Genomic DNA, 27,521 nt, shown 5'->3' with positions numbered 1-27,521 from the left:
AGCAGCAGTTTTAAATTGTCCTCTTCCCTGTTTTCCTGGTGTCTGAAGCTTGCCTATTTGCATGCATGGCACGTTGGAGGTATACAGAGGTACTGCCTGCCATCTTCTCCCAGCACTAAATCTGCTGCAATTTTTAGCTACTTGGAAATGTTCCCTCTGAAAAAAAACTGAGGAATAGTACATTCCAGTGCTTCTTGATTAGTTAAGCCAAAAAGTTTGTGAGGGGAGGAATGTGAAATATAGATGTCAGTATGGCTCTCTTGACAGCATAAATTGGAAATATAAACTAATTTGTTTATGTTTTGACTTGCAGATTAAATAAACTTGAAAAGATTATTACATTAGTCAAAGGAAGAATTGAGGAAGTTGATCTGCCTTTGGAAAAAGTTGATGTAATTATATCTGAGTGGATGGTAAGGTGCATGGCTATTCTTTTCAAGTTATTTTCAGAAAAAAATGTGTTTTATTTCATTTGAAAAGTTGGATTTTTTTAACCAAAGCATCTGTCATGATTCCAGCAGTGTCTTTGACAATGTCAGAGATGGGATGGCAGTTCTGATTATGTGGTACTTGGACACAATTCCTGGTCCCTCTTGCTCAAGCTCTTCTGAGTACAGTTGAGCTGCTGTAGGTGCAGCAGGTTTCTGTTATGAAGTTGGTTTGGAAATCTATAAAGCACTAAGTCATACTGCTGGGAGCAATGGAGAAATATTGTATTAGTCACCTAGCCAGCTCCTTCTGATAGGTAAAATACCTTCAGTCTGCAAATTCAGCCAAGGACTCTCCTGACAGTGCAGGAAAGGTGATAAGGAGGGGAAGTGCTGCCTCTGGAAATTTGCAAACACTGGGAGAGTTTGAAAACAATGTTGCTTTCATTGCTGGTTTCAGCATGGCAGTAAAAACACTGATTCAAAGGTACAAAAGAAGTGTGATGGACAGCAGTGTCTAAATGAGCCATCTCCTGGAATCCATTGGGTTTCAGCTGTTGGCCTGTTACCTGTTTGTGTGGTGAACAGTAACTGTTACACCCCTGTCCTTGCTACCTGCCATTAATCCTGACAAAGAAATCTGTGTGACAAAACCCAGTGCCAGTCTGAGTTTCATAGTGACATAGGAGTGCCTGTTGCCTATCAAAAATGTGGTAGGAAACGTCTCTTTGAACTGTTTTTTTGTGAACTTCTGCTATTCAGGATCCTCACATCACAGACCTTCAAAAAGCACTTCAAAGCCCAGATTTTCTTCACGTTACTTCCAGCCGCTGGGACTTAAAAATTCCTTTCTGCCTGAAATTTAAGATGGGGAAGGAAAGCTTATATTCAATGTTACTTGTTTCTTTGTGAGGTTTGTTTCTTTTTTTAACAAACTGGCTGTTTTGTTATATACAACAGCCTTTGGTGGGGAGGTCAGGCACTCATCTGTGAATCCATATGTATCTACCTGTTTTTCAGGGAAAGATGCAAATAAATTGGTTTGCCTTTTTTGTATATATTTGTTAAATATTACATGTGTCAGTGAACTAGGAATTAGAAATCTGCAGTTTTTCCTGCCCTGCTGTGATGTGTGTTCTTTGAAGCATGAGCTTAATTTAGTGTTGAGGTCACTAGTTTCAAGGATAGTTTAAGCCATTGGCTTAAACCAGTGATTTAAAAATATCACGTCATGGTTGGTGATTTCTGACAGTATGGTAGCTTTACTAGAAGTGTAATTACAGTTTTTTCAGAGAAACTCCTGATCAGCCTCCTAATATGTGCACCAAGATTTATGTTCCCAAAATCACGTTTCTCCTTCTGGAGCCCAGATTTGGTTTTATAGAGAACCTGGACAGGTAAGCTGAGGTCATGTTGTAAATCAGGTGCCTCTAAGATGAACTAAAGGATTTCAACACTCAGCTCTTGTGAGAAACAAAGTATTGAATGTTGGATATTTTTGTTTTGTGTGCTGATTTACCTTTTTTATGTCAAAATTACATAGCCATGTGCACTTCAGTTAATTAGGTATTCTAAATATTTTGAAGTGTTAGGATTTTTATAGGTTACTGCATGACAGAGATAAAGAGGACAATGCTGTGCAAGTAAGATTGATAGCTGGACAGGGTACGCAATGTTCCAGCACTGTCCACAAAGGAACATTATGTTGTCTAACGCAGATGAAGATTTTTCTTTGTCTGCCTTTCTTGTGTGAATTTGCTTTTTCATTTCCTTCCCTACATTATATTGTGTGAAATCACTTCTTAATATGTGAGCATGAGGGTTAAAAAGAATTCAGTATATGTCAGATTTTGCCTCTTTATGCAGAGAATCTGTATGGACTGGCAGGAAAATTCTTATGCTTTTCTTCGTAATAAAAATATGGAAAGTTGCTGTTTCTGTTTAGGAAACAAACTGCTTTTAGATTAGTGAATATCAAACCTTTGGTGGAGCCAAAGCTTTGTTTTGCTTGATAGAGAATGCTGCTTAAGATCAGTACACAATAAGCTTTTATTTTTTTTTTTTGTGGAGCTGTGTCTGGAACATCAGAAAATTAAAAACAAGTATGAGGCAAGAGAGAGGAAAAATACTGCATTCTCCCAGGATTGTTTTTAGATTAGGCTTTCTGAAAAAGCTGTCACATAGAGCAGTGTCTTGTAAAAAGTACAGCATTGCATTATGAGCATCTTGGTGTGATGGTTTCTAATGATCATTTACTTTATTGCAGAAGTGACCTATGACTGCCACAAACTGCTTCTCTTACTTCCTCTCTTTAATTTATAAATTTGTTCCCTTAAATTATGGAAAAATGGGAGAAGCATCTTAAATATTACACAATGGGCAGGTGTGTGTGAGTGCATGTGTGTCTTTGTAGAAATTTGTGTTTCAAATGCATACTTACCACCTTCCAAAATCAGTTTCCCAATTTAAATTCCTTCTGGATATGTTTTTTTTGTGTTCCAGGTTTAGGGGCTGACTGAAGAGCAGCTGTACCTTCAGTGATTTTATTTAAGCCTGTGAAAGAAATTAGCATGTTCATGAAATAGTGAACATGTTTGTAACATTCTAAATTCAGCTTGTGACATCTGAAGTTTGTGTCTGAAGTTTGGTTACATGCATTCTATACTTTGCTGAGCATCTTCATACAGTAGAACCAATCTACACCTTATCTATAGCTTATCATAACTGCTGTAATTACCATACTCATGTTACTGTTCTCCATTCACTAAAAGCCAGTACATTACAGTTTAAGCTAGAAGTTGTTTTTCAGTTTTCTTGCAGTGGAAAATTTTGAAATCTTTTTTCTGTTTGCAACTTTGTTGACTTGTTTGCCTGTGCTGTCTTTCTGCTTGGTAAAAACATCTTCTTGTTTGGGGTGGGTTTATCCTTTGCTCTAAGCCATAAAAACCCCTTCTAACTAACACACCCTTTGCCTCCTTGGTTATCCAGTGAGACTGGCTCAGCAATTCTGTTCTTCTATATCAAAACTTGCTTCCATCTCTATTCCTTCATCAGACTCTACATTCAAAAATCTTCCTGCCAAGCATCTGTGAGACTTCCTTGTCAAACTTTCATCCTTCCCAACACACCATCCTGCCTGCCTAGAGCTCTGATATGTGAAACCTTTAAAAACCTTAATATGTATAACTAAAGATTTGTATGCTAGTATCAGGCTCTCATATTTTGTTGCTTGTGTTACAAGTCCCCTACAGATAAATCCCTTACTTATTCTAAATCCCTTACTTCTTATTCAGGGTGTTGACTTACATGTATTCCTGGGCAGGAAAATGACATACAAAAGTGACTGAATTATTGCTCCCATATTTAGGTAGAGTAATTGTAAACTTCATAGACTGCTTATTGAAAAGATGAGTGCAGAAAGAACCAAAATGTATGCAGTGCTTTTTGGAATGTCCTTGCACAGCTGCCTCTGTGTGCAGATTCTTCTTGCCATCAGTATTGGTTTTGCTTCCTTTCTCTAGCTAAAACTATAATGCTAAAGGTTGCTAGTTTTATTCACTTGAGAATATCTGCATTTCTTGTTTGTAAAGCTCTGCTATGAGAGACAATTGTCTGAGAAGGTTGTCTCAAATACAATGTTAATGTACAGCATGGACTCATAAATTGGGTTATTTTAAATGCAGTGCTTTATGGTGCTGAATGTGCAGCAGAGTTACCCAAGATAAAACTGGGGAAGAGATGGACTGTCAGATTAAAATACACTTAGGATACAACCCAGTACTTGTCTTTTAATCATGTCTTTTGTCAGATAGCTAATATTTTCTTCTCTCCTTTTTCTTCTCTTTCTTTGTATTTCTTTCTCTTTTTTTAACAATAATTTTGAAAATACATGAGGATGGGCTGTGAGCAGAGGCATTCAATATCTAGGGAAAAGACAAGGAAATGAGGATGTCTGAAACACTGGAAAGCATCCTCTCTCTCCTTCCTCCTTTCCCCTGTTTCTGTGAGAGATACACAGTTATTTCCTTGCATGATTTTTTTTTTTTTTGTCAACACAAGTAATGGGGATCACATTTCTGCTCTTCACATCTTCCCATTTGGTGTTCTTACTTTTATTGCTTTAAGGAAACAACAGGGTGTGCAGAATGACAAAGTCAAGCTGTGACACTGACATTTGTGAGCTTGCTCTGTCAGTAATGAATTACTTCCTCTTTTTTTTAAAATTAAAATGTACATGAGAGATCAGCATGAAGGCAAACTTAGCATGTGGGAGATGGTGCTGCAGCAGAGCATGCTGAAGTGCTTATGTGTGGCTGCAGGCTGGGAGGGAATTTTGTCAAATAAAAAGTATTTTTCCATGACCTAGAGTGGACCACATCAGTTTTGTGCATTTGTGAATGCCAGACTAAATTTTGTGTCAGAGATCAGAATCTGTTTAATCTGTGGTGTATACCTTCTTTACTGTGTGGGCCAGTGGAAATCTTGTAGTTGAAAACTTCCATTTAAGACAATAATGCACTTTTTTTTTATACCACTGGGAATTAAAAAAGATAAAGCCGAGTCTCTGGGCCTGTGATTTGATAGCTGTTTTTCATCTCATTAAATGTTCAGGATTGGGCCTTACTGAATTTGGAGAACCTGACCAGGTTCAGTAATGTTATAGGAAATAATAAAATGCGTCTTTGATAGCAAGTGGAGAGGAAGCTCAAATGCTTATTCAAGTAGTTAAACAATGCTTCTAAATTCTGTCTTTACACAGATTTTTTCAGCTGCACCAACAATTCTGCTAATTCTTGCTGTTGTAAACACGCTAATCCACTTTTTGATGCTTTTAAAGAATTTGAACTCTTTTTCTCTACAAAGATTATCATGTAAATACTGAAACACTAAAGCTAAAAGAACTTTAATACTTATATTTTGATCAGTTGGTTAAATATTTTTATGTAGCTTTGAATTAAAATGAAAATGAATACGACAATGCTGTAGTATATTTGAATATTAGGGAAAATGCAAACTATAAAGGCATCAAAGAGCCTTTTATAATTGTTAGGAACAGAGAATACAGATACAAAGGAGATATATAAGAAATGTAGCTATAGTCACATTCCTGATGGATTCAGGGGGCTCAGTGGGCTGACATGAGGCAGGGCAGAGCAGTGTGCTTGAACATAGTTACAGTGCTGTATTTCTGTTCCTGCCACATCTGGGCCTTTGGTAGCTGGAGAACATTTAGTTTCAGCTTTGCAAATACAAAAAATAGTATGTCCTTTCTGAGAAGGAAATGGCCAGCTCTTTAGTAGAAAACGTGTCATGGGACAACATAAAATTTAAGGAGTTCTCTGCATTTGGGTTGTCTTTAACAGAGAAGGTCACCTTTGATGTGTCTTGGTTTAGCCACTATCAAGATTGTACTAATAATATGCAGCTCACAGATTTGGATCATAGACATCTCTTTGCAGGGATTGATTTTGAGGATGTCACTACATGCTTAAGGAAAAATAAACCCTTGACCACTTTTGGGGGTGAAGCAAGAGTTCCCCACAGCATCCCAGGATAAGATGTCAGGTGTAATTCTCTTTCCAGAAAGCTCCCCTACAGGTAGGGCAGCAGGCTGTGAAATTGCATTCTAACTTACACTACAGATGATCACAGCACACTGAGCAAAGTGTTTTGGTGTAAGTAGTAAATTACTTGATTTAGTACCTTTGATGGTTTGTGTAACTTACAGGAATGCTATAATGGATGGAGAGAGAGAAAACTGGGAGTGGGGGAAAGCCAGCAGTGCCAGAGTGAAAAGGTCAGGGAAAGAATGGTGAGGATTTCTCTGTATTTCTCCTGAGAGTGTTCTCCACTCAAAACGCACAGCCTGGCAGGCACAGGTAGTGGGCAGAAAGAAGGAACTGCAGACCTAATCCATAAAGATGTCATTTGTGAATTACTGACTCTTGCTAGTGACTAGTCTTCAATATGTCCTAGAGGTTACCTTTAAAATACTATGAAAACAGCTCATTTTCACTTAAAGGTGCCTATAAATACTTTTTGTGAGCTAAGCATATTCTATTTTTAACTGGATAAAAAAGGAAGCTGTGGTTCCATGCTGTGCTTTTTGGCTTGCTGTGGGCATCACATTATTCCTGCCTGATGCAACTGCAGCTCCAGGCCTTTTCAGCTGTTCAGCAAGGCTTAATAACAGCAATTGCTCACAAAACAGTAGTCTTCCTTCTGGGATTTATTCTGAAGATGTACAGAACTTGGGCAGTGAAACAGAAGAACAGATAAGATTGGGAAGAAAAGTTTTCAGTGGAGAAGTATTACCAGGAGAAATAGATTGAGAAAATGACATGGCCGTTATGCCATGAACACACTGTGTTCCTTGATTACAAATATGTCCTACTTCAAGTTTCTGGGGTTTTCAGTTTTGGTTTTTTGTTCTGAAGGCTGCAGAAAATGGCACTTATAAGCAATTCTGAAGTTTAAGGATTTTTTAAAGATCATTGAGTCCAACCCAGCACTAAACCATGTCCCCAGGTGTCACATTCACATGACTTTTAGATCCCTCCAGGGCTGCCCTGGGCAAGCCTGGTCCAGTGCTTGATAACCATTTCAGTGAAGAAATTTTTCCTAACATCCAATCTGAAACGCTTCTGCTGCAGCTTCCTAGCTTTTCTTTGGTAAATTACTGCAGGTCCAAAGTCTGGGCTTTAGTTGTCCATTTTGTTCTTGCCAACTAAATCATGCCATGTGGCTAAGCCGTGTTTTAAGTAAAATGAAAATGAGGTTGCTAAATGAAAATTCAAAACCTTTGTTGGTGTTTGTCTTAATTGGTTTGGTGTTGTGAGGCTGTAGATGAAATATGTTACAGTATTGAGTAACAGTGATGCTGAGACATGGAGGACAGGAAGGGTATAATATCAGTATATCAATGGGAAAACAAAGGGTTATATATCACAAATGTGCAGTTTGTTTATGTTTAGAAGTAATTGAGAAAGGGGATAAATGCTTTGCTCTGTAAAATGCTAATTTTGTTTGATACTTCTATTTGAATTTTTTAGTATCTCAAATATTCAAATAAGGAATGTTTCCCTGTTTCAGCAAACGAGTCACTGAAGTTTACAATAAATTATTCTGAACACCAATGGCAGTATCCTATGCCATAAAATTAATTCCAACACAAAAAAGCGCTGTGCAGATCTAGTTGTTATCATTTTTATCCTGGAAACTTTGCAAGTCTGGGTGCTGCTAGATGGTGTAGAACACCCAGAGAGCTAATGTTTGGTACGTGATTTATTTCCACCTCTCTCAGTGAGCACTGCTGGGATTGATACGGGCCACCATGAGGTTGCAAATATGGAGAAGCAGAGATGCATTCCATCTGACCTTTCTCTCACAATAGTTTTAGTGTTACTTCCAGATCTGAAGCGGAAAGGCTTTTATTTTTATTTTATTTTTATTTTTCTTGGAACCTCACAGTTATTACTAAAAAATCAATACATGCAGTTTTTCACTTACTTTGAGTTGAATTCAATGTCTTCTTGTTGTAGGGCTCTTGTTGGGTAATTGTTGGTGTAGATAGTGTGTTTATTTTCTCTGCATGCTACATACTTGCAGTTTGGGAAATTAACAATTATACTTCATATAATAAGTTTTGGAGTGACAGTGCTGTTGTTGTAAAACTCTCTGGGTGTATGGGTTTATGATGCTCTCAAACTGTGTTGATAAAGCCTCTCTGTAGAATGACTAAGTATAAGAAGCACAAGGATTTCTAAATTCTTTCCCTTTTCTCTAAACAGGGTTATTTCCTTCTCTTCGAGTCAATGCTGGATTCTGTCATCTATGCCAAGGACAAGTACCTGGCAGAGGGAGGCTCAGGTTGGTGCTCGGTTCTTTCAATAAATTTAGCTCTGGGGGAAGCTAAATGAACTCAGACTCAGAATAAGCTTGCATGGATGAGAAAGTTGCCAGTCTCAGTGAAAAATGTTTCCATTAGTAGGAGCTTCAAGACATTAGTTTACTGTATGGGCAATAGGAGAACATTAGATGGGGTACCAAGGTCTCAAGTTAATGTTTTTAAGAGAAGAGGGGGCTATTTATTTTTAAGTACAGACTTTCCTCCCTGTTTCTTCCCACTCATGTGGGTACTTGTTTTCCCCCCCCTGAAATCCAAGTTTCTGCATAACTATGAACAGAGGAAAATAAGTTTTATCTTGTAATGTGTGATGCTGTTTGAGTAAGCTAGTGTGGATTTGAGGGAAAGTGGATAGGGTGTTTTCCTGAGGGAGGGAAGCTGTGTAGGCAGGACATATTTTCAAACATGAAATAACGAATGGAATGACACTGTTTCAGTTCAGCATATTTATTCTGGTGGTAATATGGTCTTTACCTTTATGGCTTGAGGGTAGGGTTGTGACAAAACAAAAGTGTTTGCTTTGGAGTTTTTACACATTTAAGAAGCTTAGATATTTTTATCTTAGGCAGTGTTTAAATGCCTGTAAGTGTTTATTCCCCATGTGGTGCAGTTTTGTGCATGAGTTCTGCATGTGCTTAATTCCTTTGTCAGTATTGTATTTCATATTGACCTTTTCAATTGTAGTCATCAGTCTGGGGTTTTTTTCCCCTTTTGTGCTAACCGTGCACACAGTTTCACTACGCTGACCTAATGATTGGATTAATGACTGTGTCACAGTGCTTGCTGCAGTGCTTCCCTCTGGTTGCAGTGAGTTTTTGTGTACTACTGACTGCTGCAGGAAAAATGGGCTTTATGCATTTGGTCACAAAGCTGAACATACAAGCAAGCTATGTCTTAGAATATTTAGTAGCCACTTGAGCAAGGTGACAGAATAAGAGCTTTTTTTGTTTTCAGTAATAGTCCAGCCACATCAGGAACATGGGGTGCACTCTGTGTACGTATGTGCTGATAATTTTACACTGCAGTACAATTAAATCCAGGGACATTCCCTAATATCATAAGGAAACATTTGATGTTTAGCTACTACTTCCAAAGCCTTCTGAAAAGGGCCAGAAATTTCTGACCTCTGTTTAGACTGTATTGTTGGTGGGTTTCCTCTTATTTGTAGCTCCCAGAGATTCCTTTGAGAGATGGGGTGTCCTGGTTCTGCAGTGCACTCATCCTTTGGGGTCTGGCAATGGTCTTGGGCCCTTCTTTAATGCATGACAAAGCACAGAGTGTTGTACAGGCACTGATGGGATTTTCAGTTCTGCCAGCAGTTTCTTTAAGGTGCTTGCAGTTCCTCTGCCAGCTTGTCCAGCAGGTGAAAGGCTGTGCCCTGGGTCCATGAGAAGCTGCTCAGCGCCACAGACTCTCCTGCAGCACAGCTGAATTGCACACCCACATCCAGATGAGCCAGAACTAAGAGTTCACTCTGAGGTGAAGCCTTACCAGAGAAACTCCTGAATCTGCTTAATTTTGTCTAAAGCCACTTGGTACTATTGAGCCCAAGGTCATTATTACAGAGAACGTTTGAAAGCTGAAAAAAGCAATAGCAGCAGCTGCAATCTGACCAGATCTTTCAGTGACTGAGCCGGGAATAGAATGAAAATTTCCAGATATATGTTCAGTCAGTCATATCATCATTACTTCAGCTCAGCTTATTGCCATGCTGGCGTGGATTGTGTTACACTGTCTGGGGTAATGTGTACAGTATGGAATAGCTTTGCTTGGGAACATAACATTTTTGCTGCCCAGGGCCCATCTGTTTGTTCTTTAGAGCTGTTACTCAGGTAGAGATCTTTTCACACGCTTGGATTGAGGGGTGACAAAGGTAAGGAAGGCGTCATTCAAAACATAATAGATCCAGAACACCGTGCTCCTGCACATCACAATGATGGTGGCATTCACGTGGAGTCATTGCTGTGTGTCTGAGGATTGCTCTCCCCCTGCAGCAGCCTGTGAGGCCCTGCTGGGGCTGGAGGGTTTCCCATCCCTCTCTCCCAGCACGTGAGCTGCCCTGGTGACGGATGGCCCGTGGGCACCCAGTCGAGAAGGACACAGATGGTCAAAGCCATGAATCTGGGAGAGCTGGGAGCAGTGCCTGCTCCTGGCCAATCAGCATTTTCCTCATTTCACCTGCGAGGAGGAATAATTACTGAATTATAGGCTTAATGGGGAAAAAAATGACAAGTCTGTCAGCATTGCACGGGCAAGTGTTACAGAAAGAGCAGAGGATTTCCAGGGAAATCAAGGGGGAAATGGCAAATGCAGCTTTATGCAGGTGCTTTTAAATATGTACAAAACTCCACAGTGTTTAGATGATTCAGATAGCATTGCTCACATTTTCAGGCAAATCTCAGTACCGTGTATAGGACATGGGTGGGTCTGTAAATTAATGAATCTCTGTAGTCTTCTGCCTGAGCCCTGCTGGTGGAACACAGATTTCTTTTTGTGAAGTCTGAATAGACATTGTCTACTTTTGCTGCTATTAGTAGTGAAAATGCAAATTAAATTGGAACATTTTGTGTTTATGTTTTCTCTTGTGTACTTGATCATGAGTTCCACTGCTGATTTAAGGATTTCCTGTAAGAACAAAGATTTAATAAAAACTGATTATGATCCAGTTCAAATATTTTATGCTTGATAGAGGTGATTAAATTTCTCATTGGTTTATAAAATGTGTATGAAATTAGGGCTAGTCAGAAGAAGAAATTTTATAAAATAGGTAATCACATATTGTTGTGGCTTTAATTTTCATTTCCAGTGGAACTGCAACGCTCCTGTGTGTTCTGTAACCAAGGACTGCCAGTCTTTTCATCTCTCTTCTCACTGTGCCATTGCATCCTATGGAACCCATTCCCCTAAAAAATAATCCCTGAAAGGCTCTTAGCCCTTCCCTTTTGTTGCTTGTATCACTCTGTCTTTTCATTTTTGGACATCAGTGGTTGCTGTTGAGGGTGTGAGTGCTGTGGGGCAGAGCCCAGTGTTGTACACAGGCACTGTCAAACAGCGGAGGGAAAGCTTGCAGAAGCAATCTTCACCCAGTGGTGGCTCCAGAAAGTACCTGCAGGTCCTCCTACCAGCACACATGGTGATGTTTTGGGTTGTGTGGCAGCTGAGCTGGAGCCAAGGGATTTGTTTGGGACAGGACAGTTTAGCACTCTTCCTGTTAGGATTCTTACAGTTAGCTTTGAACTGCTGAGTGAGTTGTAGGCTGTTCCTGAGACACCTTCTGCTCCCATTTCCTCAGCTGCAGAGCAGGGGTGATGGTAGTTTACCAATTGGATTCCAAACTCAGCTTGCTGGTAGTTATTTATTCTGCTTGAAACAGTCAGCACGTGAGAAAAATCGCAGTGTACTTACTTGAATGTCTTCATAGAACAATAAAAAACTTCTTTAGAGAAGGTTATTCTTTACAATCACTATTTATATTTCCTTTGGCCTAAAACTGTATGAAAGGTCTAATTTCAATTTGCTGCCTCTGTCTTCAGTGTTTTGCAAGGTAGAAAATACTGCTTTTCTGACCTACCATCCTATAGCAATGATTTATTCATTTTGATAAACTGTAATTTCAAGCAGAGCTGAAGATAAAATTAATTTTACAGTTCACCAGATTCTGGGGAGGAAGAGAGACACTTGCCTTCAGTTGTATTAACACTGCTCCTTTCATGTATTAATATAAAATAAGATTAAATTCAATAGGGTGGTTTAGGTGACATTTTTTTCAGAAATCAGGTCAAGAATTCAATGTATATGACTTTAGAGGCTTTAAAACTCTGATGAACAAAACATGGGAATTTCTTTGTGAAAAGAAACCTCCCTAAACATAAATTTAGCTTCTTTTACTATTTGTTAGGGTTATAGACAGCCATGTAGATAGCAGCTGTTCTTTGTGGGTTTTGCAGTCAGGTGAGATTGCCAAGAGATTGACTGACTTTCTTGGCAGCTGTTCAAAAGGCAAATGTCAGTTTTCCACTACTATTTGTAAAGCTGTAAACAGCTCCTTGTTCTGAAGATGTCCTTGGGAGAAGGAAAAGCACAAATGTGAAAATAGTGTAAAATGATAGCTTTATCCTGAAAGTAGAAGGGAGGGAATCCATGAGGTTCTCTTCTGTCTGTTGGGCCACTTCCAGCTCTTCAGATGCAGGCAGAAAAGTGGTTATTTCCAGTACACAGAAATAATTGTTTAGGTTGTAAGGTAAGAATCAGCCAGAGCTGACAGCAAACAGGAATAAAGCTCTTGAATAAGAATATATGCTTTTTTCTGAAAATAAGATCTTTTCATAGAGGTTTCCTGGTATTACAAAGCCCTTGCCTGAATTTCTGTTTGGGTGTCCTTCTACTGTTATGGAATATATTTAAGGTTAGTCTCTGTATAGAAACCAGAATAGGCTGCTCCAAACTATTTTCTTCAGACATCAAGTTTCCAGTCATTTCCTAGTAGTGGGATTCAACTACAAAGATATTTTGTTATGAATAGGAAGTACCAGACTAGTGTGTAAAAATTAAATTTTTGTTTGTAGCCTCTTCCGTGGACAAATGGGACTCTAGAAAGTAAAGCAGCAGAAAAAGTGTCTTGTCCAAGAGCTAAAAAAAGTTTTGTTTTTATTCTTTTGAGATGTTATCACTTTTAGACAAAGGAGTAAAAAATCCTCTGTGTGTGTAAATAAAATTTCACTGCTCTGTTTGTGTTGTTGCAGTTTATCCTGACTTGTGCACCATCAGTCTCGTGGCTGTTGGGGATATGAATAAACACGTGGACAAGCTGCTTTTCTGGGAAGATGTGTATGGCTTTGACATGTCTTGTATGAAGAAGGCTGTCATTCCAGAAGCTGTTGTGGAGGTGCTGGATCCAAACACACTGATATCTACAGCCAGTGTCATTAAGGTATATTGGCATTGAGCAGGTTACTTAATGCTTAGGAGGCAGGTGAAAATTTTCCTTGGCTTATGGAGGAGGGGCTAAAATTCACATGGCACACACTAACTTTGGCGTTTATAAATTATAAAAGTGCAGTGAGGTTCTTGCTGCTAAGACTGGAAGGTTTGTATTAACTGCTTTTTTTACCAACTTTTGAGCTTTTAGTAAGGTACTTTTCCCATATTCAGACTGTTCTGTTCTATGATCTCTTCTATCCAAAGCCAAATTTACTTTGGCAATGCTCTACTGGTAACAGTGCATGCATATCCCTTTCTAATCCATGCTGTCATGAGCAGTCACTGTCCAGCTCAGATGGAGGGGCTTATCACACTTTGTCAGCATGTAGCATAACTGTTGTGCTGAATGGCTTTATAGTAATTTGTTCTCATTTAGCCCTCGTGGTTTTTAAAATAACTTAAAATCAATGCATGTGCTTGTTTGCTGGAGTTACAGTACAAAGTAGTAAAATTAATGAGTTGAGGAACAGTGGCATTATAGATAAATTGTTTTAATCAATAGCCATCCCACAGAACAAATGGATTATATTTTGTAGGGAAAGTTTAAAAATGTTCCCATTCATCATTATGATTATTACAGAAGGCACTTTGGTATGTTTGCTCACATCAAGTGCTGCTTATTCTATATAGTTCATAATGTAACTTTTCAAGAAGCAAAACATTCCCTAAAGAAAGACAGGGCAGCATGAAAATTGATTTGGGTGTGTGAGGAAGAGGAGTTTCAGGTGCTATGTCACATGGGATTAGGTAGTTGTTTAGTCTCTTCCTGTTTTTTGGAAAGCTGAAATAGTATTGCCTTATAAAAATTGTCTCATAATGAGAACAACTGAACAGCCTTAGTCTGAAGGGAGATCTTAATTGCCATTCCTCACCTTTACTGACAGAATTTTATTATCCTTTCTGACAGCATATTGACTGCAATACTGCATCCACTCCAGACTTGGAATTCTCTTCAGATTTCACCCTGAGCATTACAATGAGCACACAGTGTACGGTAAGACAATTTCAGTTTCTTCATCCATGGCTGGTATTGCACTGGACTAAGAGACAATCCATTAATTATCCTTCATTTATCATCAGTCCTTGCCTTGAAACATTCATTTCTGCAGTGCAGAGGTGTCAGATGAGCTCTTTCTAAAGAGAGATGGATGTAAAACTGCAGTAATGGTGTTATGGGGCAATGCAGGTAGGTGAGCAAAGGGAAGGGGAAGGAGCACTGGGATCTTTCTGTTCTCTGGCCCATCTTCTGAAATACAAGAAAGTCTGGTGTTGGCTTGCCTAAGTAATGCAGTGAGCTTTCAAACATTACATTATAAGCAAAGACAGGATGGCCCAATTTCACAGTAATTTTCTTTTATATGCAATACAAATTCTAAATGCTTTCTAATAATTTATTAAAATCCCATCATCAAATTTGACAAAAGAGCATTATGCTCTGAAATCAAGAGTAGAAACTGAAATTTTTACCCTCTGGAGTGTTGTGAAACCTCTGGGAGTTTCATGCTTAAGTCACATCACAAAATCAAGTGTAAAGGGGTAATTTTTAATTTAGTTCTAATATATTGAGATAATTCTGCTACAGCTGGTTTATTGGGATTTTGCATGAGTACACAGAGAGGAGCTGCAGGCTTCCTCTGACATGGACACAAAGAATATGTTTCTGTATGATAGAAGCTGCTTGGGGTGATGACAAACTCTTGGATGCCTGCATCAGGCAATGTCATTCCTGGTTTGGATGTCAGGTCATGCTGCTGCATTTGCAAACATTTTTGCAGAGTAGCAGTGTGCATAAGAGCTTGTTGATGTCAAAAAGTGGAATTTTCCCATGTATACAGTTTAAACCATTATCATTTTTTAATTAGTAGCTGTGTACAAATAATTCATACTTACTTGTCATTTATCACCAAATTGGGTGAATACACAATAACATTTTTGAGTTTATTAAATGGAAGTCTGTATATTTTACTGTGCATACAAATGGAACCCCTCCTGTTTCATGTATCATAGGATAAATCTAGTTGCCTCAGGGCAGAGTCAGATTTGAGATCAAGCTCCTCTGCAGCCCTGGTTTAATTTTATTAATTTGGCCATATTTGAATAACTGATTAAACAGGAGTCTTTACAAAATTTTGGTCATCTTTCTGATGTTTGGGTAAAGTAAAATAGCTTATTTTATAAACACTGTTTTCCCCAGCACTAAGCTCTTACAAAAACTTCATTTCTGCTCTGTGATTTTGTGGCATCATTGGCATATAAATCAAGATGTGTACCTGCATTTTATGACTTCCAAGAAGGGGAGGGAAGTGGGGTAAGAGTAGTGTTTCTGAAATTTTGCAGCAAATGCAGCTTCTAAAAAATGATCAGAATGCTGTAAAGTATTTTGCACTTCATCATTTAGGTTTATTGACACTTTGAGTGAAATTTCCACAGTTTCTATGATGGATTGTAGAAGTTTAGTTGAAGGTTGGCAGTTCATCCATCATATCAGCCTGCCTAACCTTGCAGTAAATGAACAATAAAAGTCTATTATTTATGTTGAAATTTTCGAGGAGATGCTTTAAGATTGCAATTTGTCTTTTAAAAATAATATTTGATGTTTTTCTTGTTTGCATGTGTTCTGTTGTTCTACTGGCTTTTCATTTTCTGCACAAAAAGCAAAAGTTGCTTACATTTCCCAAAATTCTAGGGTTTGGTACTTGTCTCTTAGATTTTTTCAGGGTTTTTTTAGATATGAAGATTTTTAAAATATCTTTGCTTTATTTACAAAAAATACTCCACAAAAATAGCAATTTGTAAATCCATCTTTATATACTTGTTCTTCATTTCAAAGCAGCTTTTCCTCAGCCATGCAAGTGTGGAAGCAAATTTGGTTCTCTTATTCCTGATGTTGCCATCAACATTGCTGATAGCAGAGCAATTTTACCATCAGAACTAGGGCTGTCTGTTGAATAATCTGTCCTTAGAAACAGGCAAATCATTATCATTGTTATTTAGTAGGTGTGTACAAATACTTCATATTTACTTGTCGTTATCACCAAATTAGGTGAATACACAGTAACATTTTGGGGTTTATTAAATGGAAGTCTATATTAGGCATCTTTTAAGACATCTTTTTAGGCATCCTTTTAAGACATCTTCTAAGACATCTTTCCAGACATCTTTTTGTCATTAAAAGATGACCAAAGCAGATGTAGGGGCACATGTTATTTGGGGTACATGTCACGTAGGGTTCTGTTATTTGTTCCGGGGACCCTCCTGCAGAGCAGCTGGGGGTTTGCAGTGTCCCTGGCTGTGTGGGTGGCTTTCCCTGCTCCCTGCCATGCCCTGTGTGCATGCAGAGCAGTGGGAGGCAGACCTTCCTGCACTGGTGTGTCAGCAGCGTGGAGTGCACAGCTGCTCTCACTGAACTTGGGTTTGCAGAGGCTTTGCACTGATGGGGAGTAATTCAGCAGGTAGTTAGAGAAAAGGCTGTGGGCTCCTCTGGTTGGAGTGTGCAGCATAAGAGTTGAATAGCTAAGCTCTCAGCTGGCATCTTTAGAAATAACAGCCTTATCAGGGTCTGCTGCTTCCTCCAGCAGCCTGTTTGTCTGTCTTTGCTAACAGGACAGAACGCTGGAAAGGCTGACAGGAGTCAGAGCCACGATTGCAGTTTGTTAGCAGCTCATCACCACACTGGCTTTAGTCATGGCTTGGAACACCCCCAGGGTCCCTCAGGCAGGAGAGGCTGCCCTTCATGGTTCTGTGGCAAAGCCATAGAGTGCTTTGGCTTGGAAGGGATCCTAAAGATCACCTGGTTCCACCCCTGCCATGGCCAAGGGGTGCCACCCTGGATCAGGTGGCTCCAAGCACCCCCCAGCCTGGCCTGGGACTGCAGGGCTGGGGCATCCCCAGCTTCTCTGGGCAACTGTGCTGGGCCTCACTCTCTTCACAGTCAGAACTTCTCCTAATACCAACTCTGAATCTCTCCTCTTTTAGTTTAAAACCGTTCCCCCTTGCCCTGTCACTATCTGCCCATGTAAAACAATGCTCAATTCCTCTAAAATCTGTCCTTAGTTTTCCTCAGCTGTTTTCTGGGTTTGGATGAAATGTACTAAGGACATGAATGCCCAGCCATCGTGGTGAGCGTGTGTAAAATAGAGAAGCTGTGCAGTTCACAAAACCAAGAGCATAACATTGACACATCTGATTTGTTTGTCCTTCCACCTATTTGAAACTACTCTCATACTTCTGTGTGACCAAAAAAACCCCTAGCAGAGTACTAGGTCATGCTCATCAGAGATTAATCTCATGTCTTACTGGTGGTGCATCTTGAGTGTATTTCAGATGCTCCTGTAATACATTGAGTCATAGCCTTAAAAAATTATTAAGGCTCTAAATAGTTTTTTTTCTTCCAGATGTTCAAGAAATTAAATAAGTCTTCCCAAAAAATTCTAATACACAAGAAATAAAAAAATTATTGAGCAAAAAGAAACATTCTAAGTATGGTCTTTTATGTGCTGGTTAGTCTTTTAGAAATTTTGAGACAGGGTGGTGAGGTAGTTTAGTGCTTTTTTCTGAGAATATATTGCTTCTGTTAATTTTTTTTCTTCATTCCTTGCATGCTTTGCCACAAAGAAGCATTTTGTAGCATTACTTTTATATATGATTATCTTAGCTTTCAAAGATTGAAGGTTTTCAAAGTGTGAAATGGTTGCATGGAATAATTATTTGAAATTGTTCCAAAGTACTTTTATTGCAAGTTGACTTGATTTTGGTCCTACAAAGATAATAGCAGAAAAAGCCCCATCAATTAGCCTCCAGAAGTGCATTTTCCTAATAAAGAGCTAGAGTTTGTCACTGTTGATTTTAATGAGACATCTGGCTAATATCAGTTAGTAGATGCTGCTAGAAAAATACTCCATTAATTGTATTCTAAGTTGATCACTGTGTGAGCTTTTGAGATAAAATATAATGGTGATTACCCTCAGTACAGAAATCAATTGACAAACTTTCTCTTTTGTTTGCAAGCATTTCCCCTGGGAGTCCATCAAGGTTGATCTTTCCTAGCTGAATAACAATATCCCCTGAGAGGAAAATGGCAGTATCTCTTCATTGCTCCCAGGAGATTTTGTCAAAGAGCAGGGTATGTGTAGTGAGAGGGAGGAAGGGGGTGAAGGAAGGATAATGAACTGGAGGACGTGACTGATATGTTAAAACCTTCAGGAGGAAAAAGGAAGTTGAGTTGACTAGAGAAAATAATTCTGACTAAGGAAAAAAAATCTTTTCAAGTGTTTGGCAGTTTCATTTCTTACTATCAGATCTTCCATTTGGGAGCCAACTAGAAGTATTACCGTATGAATCTTTGGTTCCAACCTTAGGTGAGAAACTAAATTTATTAAGCTAAAGTTGGAAATTGGTGTGGGTACCACAGTTAAATCCACCTTGAGTGCCTGATTTCTGAGTAAAGGAAATACTGCTCTACCATGTTACAAAGCAGGTATTATCCTTCTCATCTCTTTACTTATCTGCAGCCTTCTCTGCAGTGACATCCAGATTATTAATCTTTAAAGCACAAAATTGCTGGGTTTTAATTGCCAGGGGTTTCTTTTCCCCGTGATAAAAGCGCAGCAGCTCTGCTGCATGGATGACAAACATTCCATCTCCATGCTTGGATAAACTCCATCAAAAGCACATTATCTCCCACTTCTGTGGCCAGCTGTCTAATTGTATTTGTTGTAGCCACTCACTGTTGGAACATGATATTGGTGAGGAGCAAGAATGATAAATTACTCACTGTAGGTGATAGTGATGATGATAATTTTTAATTTCCTTGTTCCTAAGTGAATTGGTAAGGCTGCCTTTGAGTTCTCATAAGGAAAGGAGCAGTCTCATTTGTTTTGTCCTGTTAAAATGCTGCATGTACAGCCAGCCATTTTCTTTAGGAAAAAGTCTTTGTACTCAGATGTATTTGAATTAAAATTTAGATTTTTCTTTGCATTTCAGCTAAAGGCTCTGAGTTGAAGATTGTAAATAATGCATACTCATTTACTGTATGTTAAAGCTTTTTCTGGTTTTATTATATTTGGTACATGTTACGTGAATAAATGGGGAGAAAAATAGTCTTGAAATCATTTCTTTGGGAGGGAGGAAAACCAGTGAGAAGACAAGTGAATCTTACTGGGAGGACCTGCTTAAATTGCAGGTTTTTCATGTGTTTGCATGGACACTTTAGAAACCCTCAGTAATGAATGAAGACCTTAAGCTACATGAACTCTTCATCAGAATGGTGGGTTGACAAAATCAAGCCAGGAGTTTGTGGCTGCTATTTTAATTTGAGGAATATTTTATTCCTAGCTTTTGAACTCTTGGTGACCTTTGTAGGATGTTGCTCTGCAGCCTCAGTAGTGTATATCTATTAATGTATATCTAATCCTTAATGTTTCCTTCATTCCTTATTTGGCCACCTTAGTTCCCTGGCTAAATACATTGGCTTTGTTTTGGAGTTTTTGTCCTCATAGCTTGCCTTTTCTCCTGGCAAGTTGTTTGAGAACAGGAAGAATAATATTTTGGTAGTGTTTTCTAATATTTACTGTCCTTTGAGGCTTGAGCATGTGTCAGGCTGGAGTTGTAATTTTTTATTACCAGTTTAGAAGTCATTTTTTTGTTTTCCTCTTTCATGGTATTCAGGAGACTGGCACTTGAAAGATTTTTCCAAAGAAGGTTTAAGTTCTTACTGATTAGTTGTAGGTGAAGTTGTAAATGAGCTGTCAAAGGTGTCACAAAAAGATGAGAGAAATTGCAGTAGTAGAAAAAACAGCTATCATTATGCTTAAAAAAATAAAAAACAAGAGGAAAAAGAATCAAAGGCAGTAGTTGTAAAGCATCATTTAGAATTTATGGAGAAGTTATTTTTCTTTAGCTTGACTTTTAAAAAAGATGTTTAGTTTGACTTGTAAAAAAGATGTTTAATGGAAGTCTGGCCACCCCTATATTTCATTTTAATATGCATATGTCTGTGATTGCTTCTAGTGTGATTTTTTTTTTCCTTATATTTTGCTGCATGTGATAAATTACACAACAAGAGGGGATGACTGACTCGTACTTCAAGTGGTAGATATTGGAAATCTCTTTCTTTGTAGTATTGCATATGTAATAGATGCTTGTGATTATTATAGCTGCTGTAATTTGGAATACTGTTCAAAAGTCAATAAAAGGAAAACATTTTGAACTTCACTTTTACAGAAGTATTTCTCTGAAATGCACTTAAACATAAAAGATACATAACTGTACATTTCAACATAAACATCAACAAGTTACAGAAGGAAAGAAGGGAAGGTATAAATTACTTAAAAGAAGATAGTAAGCAAACCCACAATATTACAGCTAGTTTTTTGTTATCAAGTATTTCAGCTTTGGTTTGTGTCAGTTTTTAGCAACACATCAGTTTCTGAAGTGGTACAGGGTTTACATAGTACAGCTGGAGAGTGTTGGTGATGTTTTGGTTTAGGGGTTTTTGGACTCCCTGTGATGCTATCAGATTTTAGTTTTGCAGAGCTCTTTCAGGGAAGACTGAACCATTGGCTCAGTTGGTCAGAGCACAGTGCTCACAATGCCAGGGTTGAGGCTTTGGGTTAATCCCATATGGGCCATGAGCTCAATGATCCTTGTGAGTCCCTTGCAACCCAGAATATTCTGTGACTCCCACTGCTTCATGTAAAAGCAGAAATTCTAATGGTTTGTATCCAGCTTTTTGCAGAATGCTGAGAGGACAAATAATTAGAACTGTGTTGTGCCTCTGTGCCCTTTGATACTTTTCTGGAGACATACATAGAATTCTTTAATTGGAAAAGACCTTCAAGATGATTGAGTCCAACCTGTAACCCAGCACTTCTGAGTGCAGCCTAATCCATGTCCCCAGGTGCCACATTGACATGACTCCAGTCACTCCAGGGATGGTGCCTCCACTGCCCAGTTTTAACTTGACATTAACTTGACAGCATTTTGAGAAATTCCCAGACCTGTTCACAGGAGCCTCAGTATCTTGAGCAATAATATTTTTCTATTTTTGGTTTCTTCTGGCTCAACAAATATTTCAGTGTTCAATATTGAAGGACATCTATCCATTTTAGAACATAACAAGAAGAAATTAATGGGTCAATGTAGAGCTCTTGTTCTCTGTAATCCCTGGAGCTCTGATTAAGGTGATCTTTTTGATGTGTAATAGTTATTATTACTACTCTGGATTAGCTATTCAAAGTCAGTGTTTCGGGTTGTTTCAGATAGGGAAACCACTGATACTGTAAAGAATAAAATAGTTATTTATCTAGTAATTTACAAAAGGTACAAATCCTGTTTCCCTTAACACAGCAGAGGCAGCAGGGAACATTTTCTTTGCTTGTAACTTTTCAACCTGAACTTCACCCCCAAAAATAGTTCTCTGGAGCCTTTTGTCAGGGTAGCACGTAGGGTGTTTCTGTCACCTCTTGTTACCAAGTGTATGAACATTTGCATCCGCCTTGGCTAGGTCTGTCTGCTGGAGCTCTTGGCTTTTTGATCCAAGATGTAGCTGGATTGGCTCGTTTTCTCTGGAAGCCAGATTTTTTTTTTTCTCCTCGATTTGTTTTTGGTGTCACAACTTTGTTCTCCTGCAGTAATCACATCCTAATTCTTATTTGGAAGTATATCAGCAGTATTGAGCTGATGGTTGAAAAATATTTTCTATGACTTGCTAGATCTCTGACTAATGTCCAGAAAAGATTGTGCATCAATAAAAGTAGTCTGATGGGTCAATAGAACTTTGTCAAAACCTTCTCAGTCTTTACTCAAAAGACATATTAGAGACAAGGCTTCAATTCACTTAGGAATGAGATTCTCAGAGTGAGTGATAGGACTTTAGTAAAGGGCAGGAAGAGTTGCTGTTTCCACTGTGTGATGCTCATTTGTCATGGAGGGCTCTCAGTGTCTCCATGGCTTGTTTTGTATTTTAATCCTTTAGCCACATTGGAGTTTGGAACTTGCCAGGCTTGTCTGGAGTGCTTTGTTGAAAAGCAGGTACTTTAGCACAGTTTTACTGGTTTAATGCATTTGATTCTTCATTGTGTTGGCAACATCTGTTTTGGATTTAGACTAGAGAGGAAAAATACCAGAATGACTTCTTCATATTATATATTACATAGTGATGAAACTCTATTCCCTAATTCTGTAAACATGTTTTACTTTTTTTTTTCCATCACTATCTTGTGTGAATCTGTATGAAGGGTGTGCTATAGAAACTGTCCTTTTTAGCCCTTCAGAACAGGCAGTTTCCTGGTGCTGGCCTAGGAGAAGAGCCCTGGTGCAGTAAGAGAGAGGTTCCAGTGGGTTGCTGGCAGTGAGTTTTCATGGGACAGGCTGGCCATCATTGCACTGGTACATCCTTCCTTTGGATGCAGCTGATAGGGGAGAGACCCTTCCTCCCATGGCAGGGATGGAGAGAGTCCCCAGCTGAGTAACTTCAGCCCACTGTGGTCACTCAAAAACTCTCTTTGGGTTATTTCTTCAGGCTGGTGTGATAGAAAAGCACAACTGCCTTGGGACCAGGGTCTGATGTGCTTTAGCCTTTTCACAGGACAGGACAAAGCAAATAAAGGTGAGCATGGACAGGATTTCACAGGTGGAACTGAAGTGAATGTTTTATTAGCATCTTCCAGGTGTTTGTTTGGGTTTCTGGGACTCTAACAAGGCATTTTCTTGTCAGGAAAGCAGTCCAGCGTTAAAAGACTGAGTTGTGATAGTGTCAATATAGTGTTTTGTGTGTGAACATTTTATATCTATTAGTATTAGGAGGAAATTCTTCCCTGTGAGGGTGGTGTGGCACTGACACAGGTTGCCCAGAGAAGCTGTGGAAGTGTTCAGGGTGAGGTTGGATGGGGATGGAGCAACCTGGCTTGGTGAAGTTGTCCCTGCCCACAGCACAGGGTTGGGAACAACATGATCTTTTAGGCTCTTTCCAACCCAAAGTAGTCCATGATTTCTTTTCCTATTCAAACTGGAAGAAAAGTGCCACTAATGAATTAGGCACTGAAGAGAGAGGCTGTGGATGCTAGGAGTGGGATGGCAGGAGGAGCAGAGAAGGAATCATATGAAGCGTTGCTGTTAGAATCTGTTAGCTGCTGGAAGGGCCAGCAGGAAGCATTTGTGAGTGTTTTTCCTGATCTGTGTGTGTAGTAAGGAAGAAAAGGATTCCCTGCCTGGTTGTGCTCTGCCTCTGTCCGCAGGGAGCTTCTGTGGAAATTCCTGTTTAGCCACACAGGGAGGGAACAAATCCTACAGAATCCCTCGTGGGAGGGATATTGGTGTGAGTTTGCTGAGGGTCATGGGCAGGAGGAGGTCTGAGTTGTGTGCTTGTGGGTTTGCACACCTGAAAGGCTGTTTTCTCACATATCATTCTGGTTGCAGTTAAAGTGAGTGGGTTGTTTTGGAAATTCATACTAAGATCTGATGTGTAATAAAATGCAGTTACAGTGGGCTGAATATTCTCAAATGGAGCAAAAGTATAATGGCAGCTTTTTTTTTTTTAACCTAGGATTTCTAGCATACTTGAAAGCATAAATATAAGCTTGTTCCTCTTGGTAAACACTTGACAAGAAGTAGAAACTTCAATAAGTGCATATATGAATCGCAGACTTTTTCTTGAGTGTCATTGTTATTCCTTTATTGTATTTACATTTTCACCTCTTTTTATAGGCAATTGCTGGTTACTTTGATGTATTTTTTGAGAAGAACTGCCACAACAAGGTGAGCATTTGGAGTTATGCATTTTAAAAATGTCTTTGAGAGATGAAGATTTTATTTTGTGTCAAGGTGTTTGGCAGTGAGTCTGTTTTGCTGTAGCAAAGCCTGCATATGCATCTGTGTTTAGTAATTGATTGATGTGGTGTGATATGAAAAAGATTGTTTTTAATCAAACTCTTGAACTCTCCCATTGCAGGTCTTATTTTCAACGGGTCCCCAGTGTACCAAAACACACTGGAAACAGACAATTTTTCTCCTGGAGAAGCCAATTCCTGTAGAAGCAGGTATATTTAAATTCAGTTGGGTTGCAACAATAATTGTGTTACAGTGCTGTTACCATTAAAGCTAGATACAAAATACTTCAAAATTTACATAAATTTCAAGTTCAGGAAGAGCTAGTAAATAAATCTTTCAGCTGCTGTTAAAGGAATTTTTTTGTCTCATCAAACCAGGGAAGCATCTGCGTACAAAATTCTGGTTTAAAATTATACATAAATATATGCATGAGTATCTTGCCAGTGGACATATCTCTTATACTTGTACAGCTGCATCCTGGAATTCTGATGAGAAGAGTTCTGTATCAAAGCATTTCTGATGCAGAATAATGTAAGACCAGAAAACTGCTATGGGCATTCTCTTAATTTTGACATTACTAATACTCTGAAGTATCAAATTTGTCAAGTGGTTGCACAGGATTCCTTGTAGCCCTCCTGAAGTGTCCTGTATTTAAAGGGATCATGCATATATGCATGGGTTGTATCTGCCGCAGTGGGGTTATTCTGGAAAATGAAAACACTTTTAAAGAACTCACAGCCATGAACTTGAAGTATTGAATAGCTTTGCTTGGTACACTGTAAAGTTTTATAAAATGGTTAAGTACTGTCATGAGTTTCACCTTGAATTTGATGCAAGTAGAAGGGTTTTCATTGTCATCAGGGATAAGCAAAATTCAGATGATAAACTGTTGAGGTGAGGTTTTGAAAACTATAAAGTGATGCTTGTTAGTCATTTAATTAGTTCTGTTCTTGAGGTCTTGAAGGCACATTTTGTGCAAGTAGTCAAATATTCCTTGTTTTATAGCAAGGACACAAGTATATCCATGACTCATTGAATGACCATGCAAGAGGATGGACATGCCACAGATGAACAGACCTTAACCTCTTATTCCTGTAGAGCTTTCTTTCAGACTCTCACAGACTTTTTACAATCCGAGGAAATGGAGCAGTTACATTTTCATGCTGTTATTTTATTTGTGTCCATTTGGCCACCAGATATTTACTGTTGAACTCTCACCCAGTGATGAATCAGTTGTCTTTGGGAGCCCCTTTTCTTTACACACTAGCAGAACCAAAGAAGGAGCCTCAGAATGGGGCTCATTTTTGCTGGGCAGTTAATAAACTCATGGTAATGTGAGGCTCTGACCTGAGCAGTTTGTAAATAGATCAGGCATACTGGGGGGAAAGCATAGAAAATGTTGTGTGGATGCTTCTGCACTCAATTGAACTGTAAAGTTCCCTCTTCCAGCTACCAGACATGACAACTTTTTACCAGGAGCTTCTTTCCTAGAGGCACTGAGGTTTGTGATACCTGACATATCACTTCTGTCTTTCATGCTTTGAATTTTTATTCTTAAACAGTTTTTATTTGCACTTGAAGTCCTGTAATTTCTTGGGGTGCACCCATGCTTTGGTGCATTCCTACTTGGCTTGTGTTCTCTGCAGATTCTCTTTCTAGACAAGCCTAAGATCTCCTTGCTGCTGCTTATTAAATCTCAATGTCATAGAGTGATTTTTAAAAAGTGCAGTGACATTTATTAAAATATGCACATTATTTCATATTACAGAGATCATTTGACATTTTTCAACTGTGTGAAATTACTGGAGGTGTGGTGACTTTCTGAAGGCAACTGCAGAAACAATGTGCCCTGCTTGTGTGAACCCGGCCAACTTGACCTTCAAGATCACTTGTGCTGTAACTCCTTCCTTCTTTATTAGCTCGTATTTCTTAACGTTATTCCCATAACAAATCTTGTTACAGCTGTTTCTCTTTCTTGCTGCCTGTCTCCTACTCTTTGTAATTATTTAAATTCCCCTTTCCCATTCTGTCTGCTTTTATATCTTACATGAAATTACCACTTACATCTAGGATTGTCTGCCTTTTGCTTCTAGTGCCCAAGAAGATTGAGAGAAACTCCTGATGTAATTTCCTTTTCTTTTGTAATGCCAGTCTTAATTTCTGTGGGATATTTGTTGGTTGTTGATGACATAAGCCCGTGCAGAAGGTGCTTCCTGGTACTTACATAGGAATGTATGTTAATTTACATGATTTTTCTGGAAAAACCATTCCCTCTCTTGATCGCTTGACTTTGATCCTTCTCCTTCATTGTTCCAAAAATCTTTCTGTTCAAGACATGTTGTTGTGAGTACAGATTTCCCTATCTTCCTTTTTTATATTCTTCTCTTTGTCTAAATAGTGACGTGAATATTCATCTTGATAATTTGTCATTAGCCAATTTTTTTTGTTTTTTCAGTCTTTCCATTTTCTCAGCTAAACAAACTGTTCAAGCTCATTTTGCAGCCTATTTCAACGTGCACTTCCAGCTGTTTCTCTTGTCCCACTTGTTAATGAATTAGCACCACTCCTCATTGAGCCTGGCATGTTGAACTGAGCTCCACTGTGCCTGAGCTTTTAGGGAAGCCTTGTCTTCAGAAGGGCTTTCCTCAGTTCAAATGAACTGGAGGCAAAAGTAGCTGTATTAGATTAAACATCATCATTTGAAGCCTTTCTATCCATCCATCCATCCATCCATCCATCCATCCATCCATCCATCCATCCCTGTGTTTACTGGTGTTCATCAGCCCTCTGGAGAAATTCTTAGATTCAGAAATACATCATGGCAATTGAAGGAACATCAAAGAATATGTACTAAATATATTGACTAAATATATTCATGGGATCATTAAGGTTGGAAAAGACCTTTAGGATCATTGAGTCAAGTCATTAACCCAGCACTTCCAAGGACACCACTGTAAGAGACTGAATGAGAGATGCAGGACTTCAGGGGTCTCCAAAATGCAATTTATTGTATCCAAGATGTTACAGCAGTCCAGGGTGGTGGGTGACAGAGCTGTGCCTACAGCTGTCAGCTCCAGCTGCAGGCAGGCCTGGACACCCTTTGGTTTTGGTTACATTGCATTATAGACTTTTCTGTAGGTTACAATGCGTTACAGACTTTTCTTTGCTGAGCATCTTAATGCAGTAGAACCAATCTATACCTTAACCATTATCTACAGCCCATCATAACTGCTATAATTACCATATTCATGTCACTGTTCTCCAGTCACTAACAGTCAGTACATTACAGTTTAAGCCAGAAGTTGTTTTTCAGTTTTTTTGCAGTGGAAAATTCTGAGACCTTTTTCCTAGTTGCCACATTTGCTGACTTGTTTGCCTGT

General features: G+C 38.9%; 1 protein-coding gene across 1 annotated transcript in view; it reads left to right on the top strand.

Moving 5' to 3' along the window:
- Window positions 1–27,521, top strand: part of PRMT3 (protein arginine methyltransferase 3) — a 53,571-nt gene that overhangs the window by 18,514 nt on the left and 7,536 nt on the right. The window contains exons 9-14 of the mRNA XM_058806911.1: window positions 314–413; window positions 8,219–8,297; window positions 13,077–13,264; window positions 14,222–14,308; window positions 24,019–24,069; window positions 24,263–24,350. Coding sequence (XP_058662894.1) covers window positions 314–413; window positions 8,219–8,297; window positions 13,077–13,264; window positions 14,222–14,308; window positions 24,019–24,069; window positions 24,263–24,350 — 593 coding nt within the window. The remainder of the gene's footprint in view (window positions 1–313; window positions 414–8,218; window positions 8,298–13,076; window positions 13,265–14,221; window positions 14,309–24,018; window positions 24,070–24,262; window positions 24,351–27,521) is intronic.

Source organism: Ammospiza caudacuta, chromosome 6 (genome assembly GCF_027887145.1).
Source record: "Ammospiza caudacuta isolate bAmmCau1 chromosome 6, bAmmCau1.pri, whole genome shotgun sequence".
Lineage (NCBI taxonomy): Eukaryota > Metazoa > Chordata > Aves > Passeriformes > Passerellidae > Ammospiza > Ammospiza caudacuta.
This window is presented reverse-complemented; position numbering and strand designations above follow the sequence as displayed.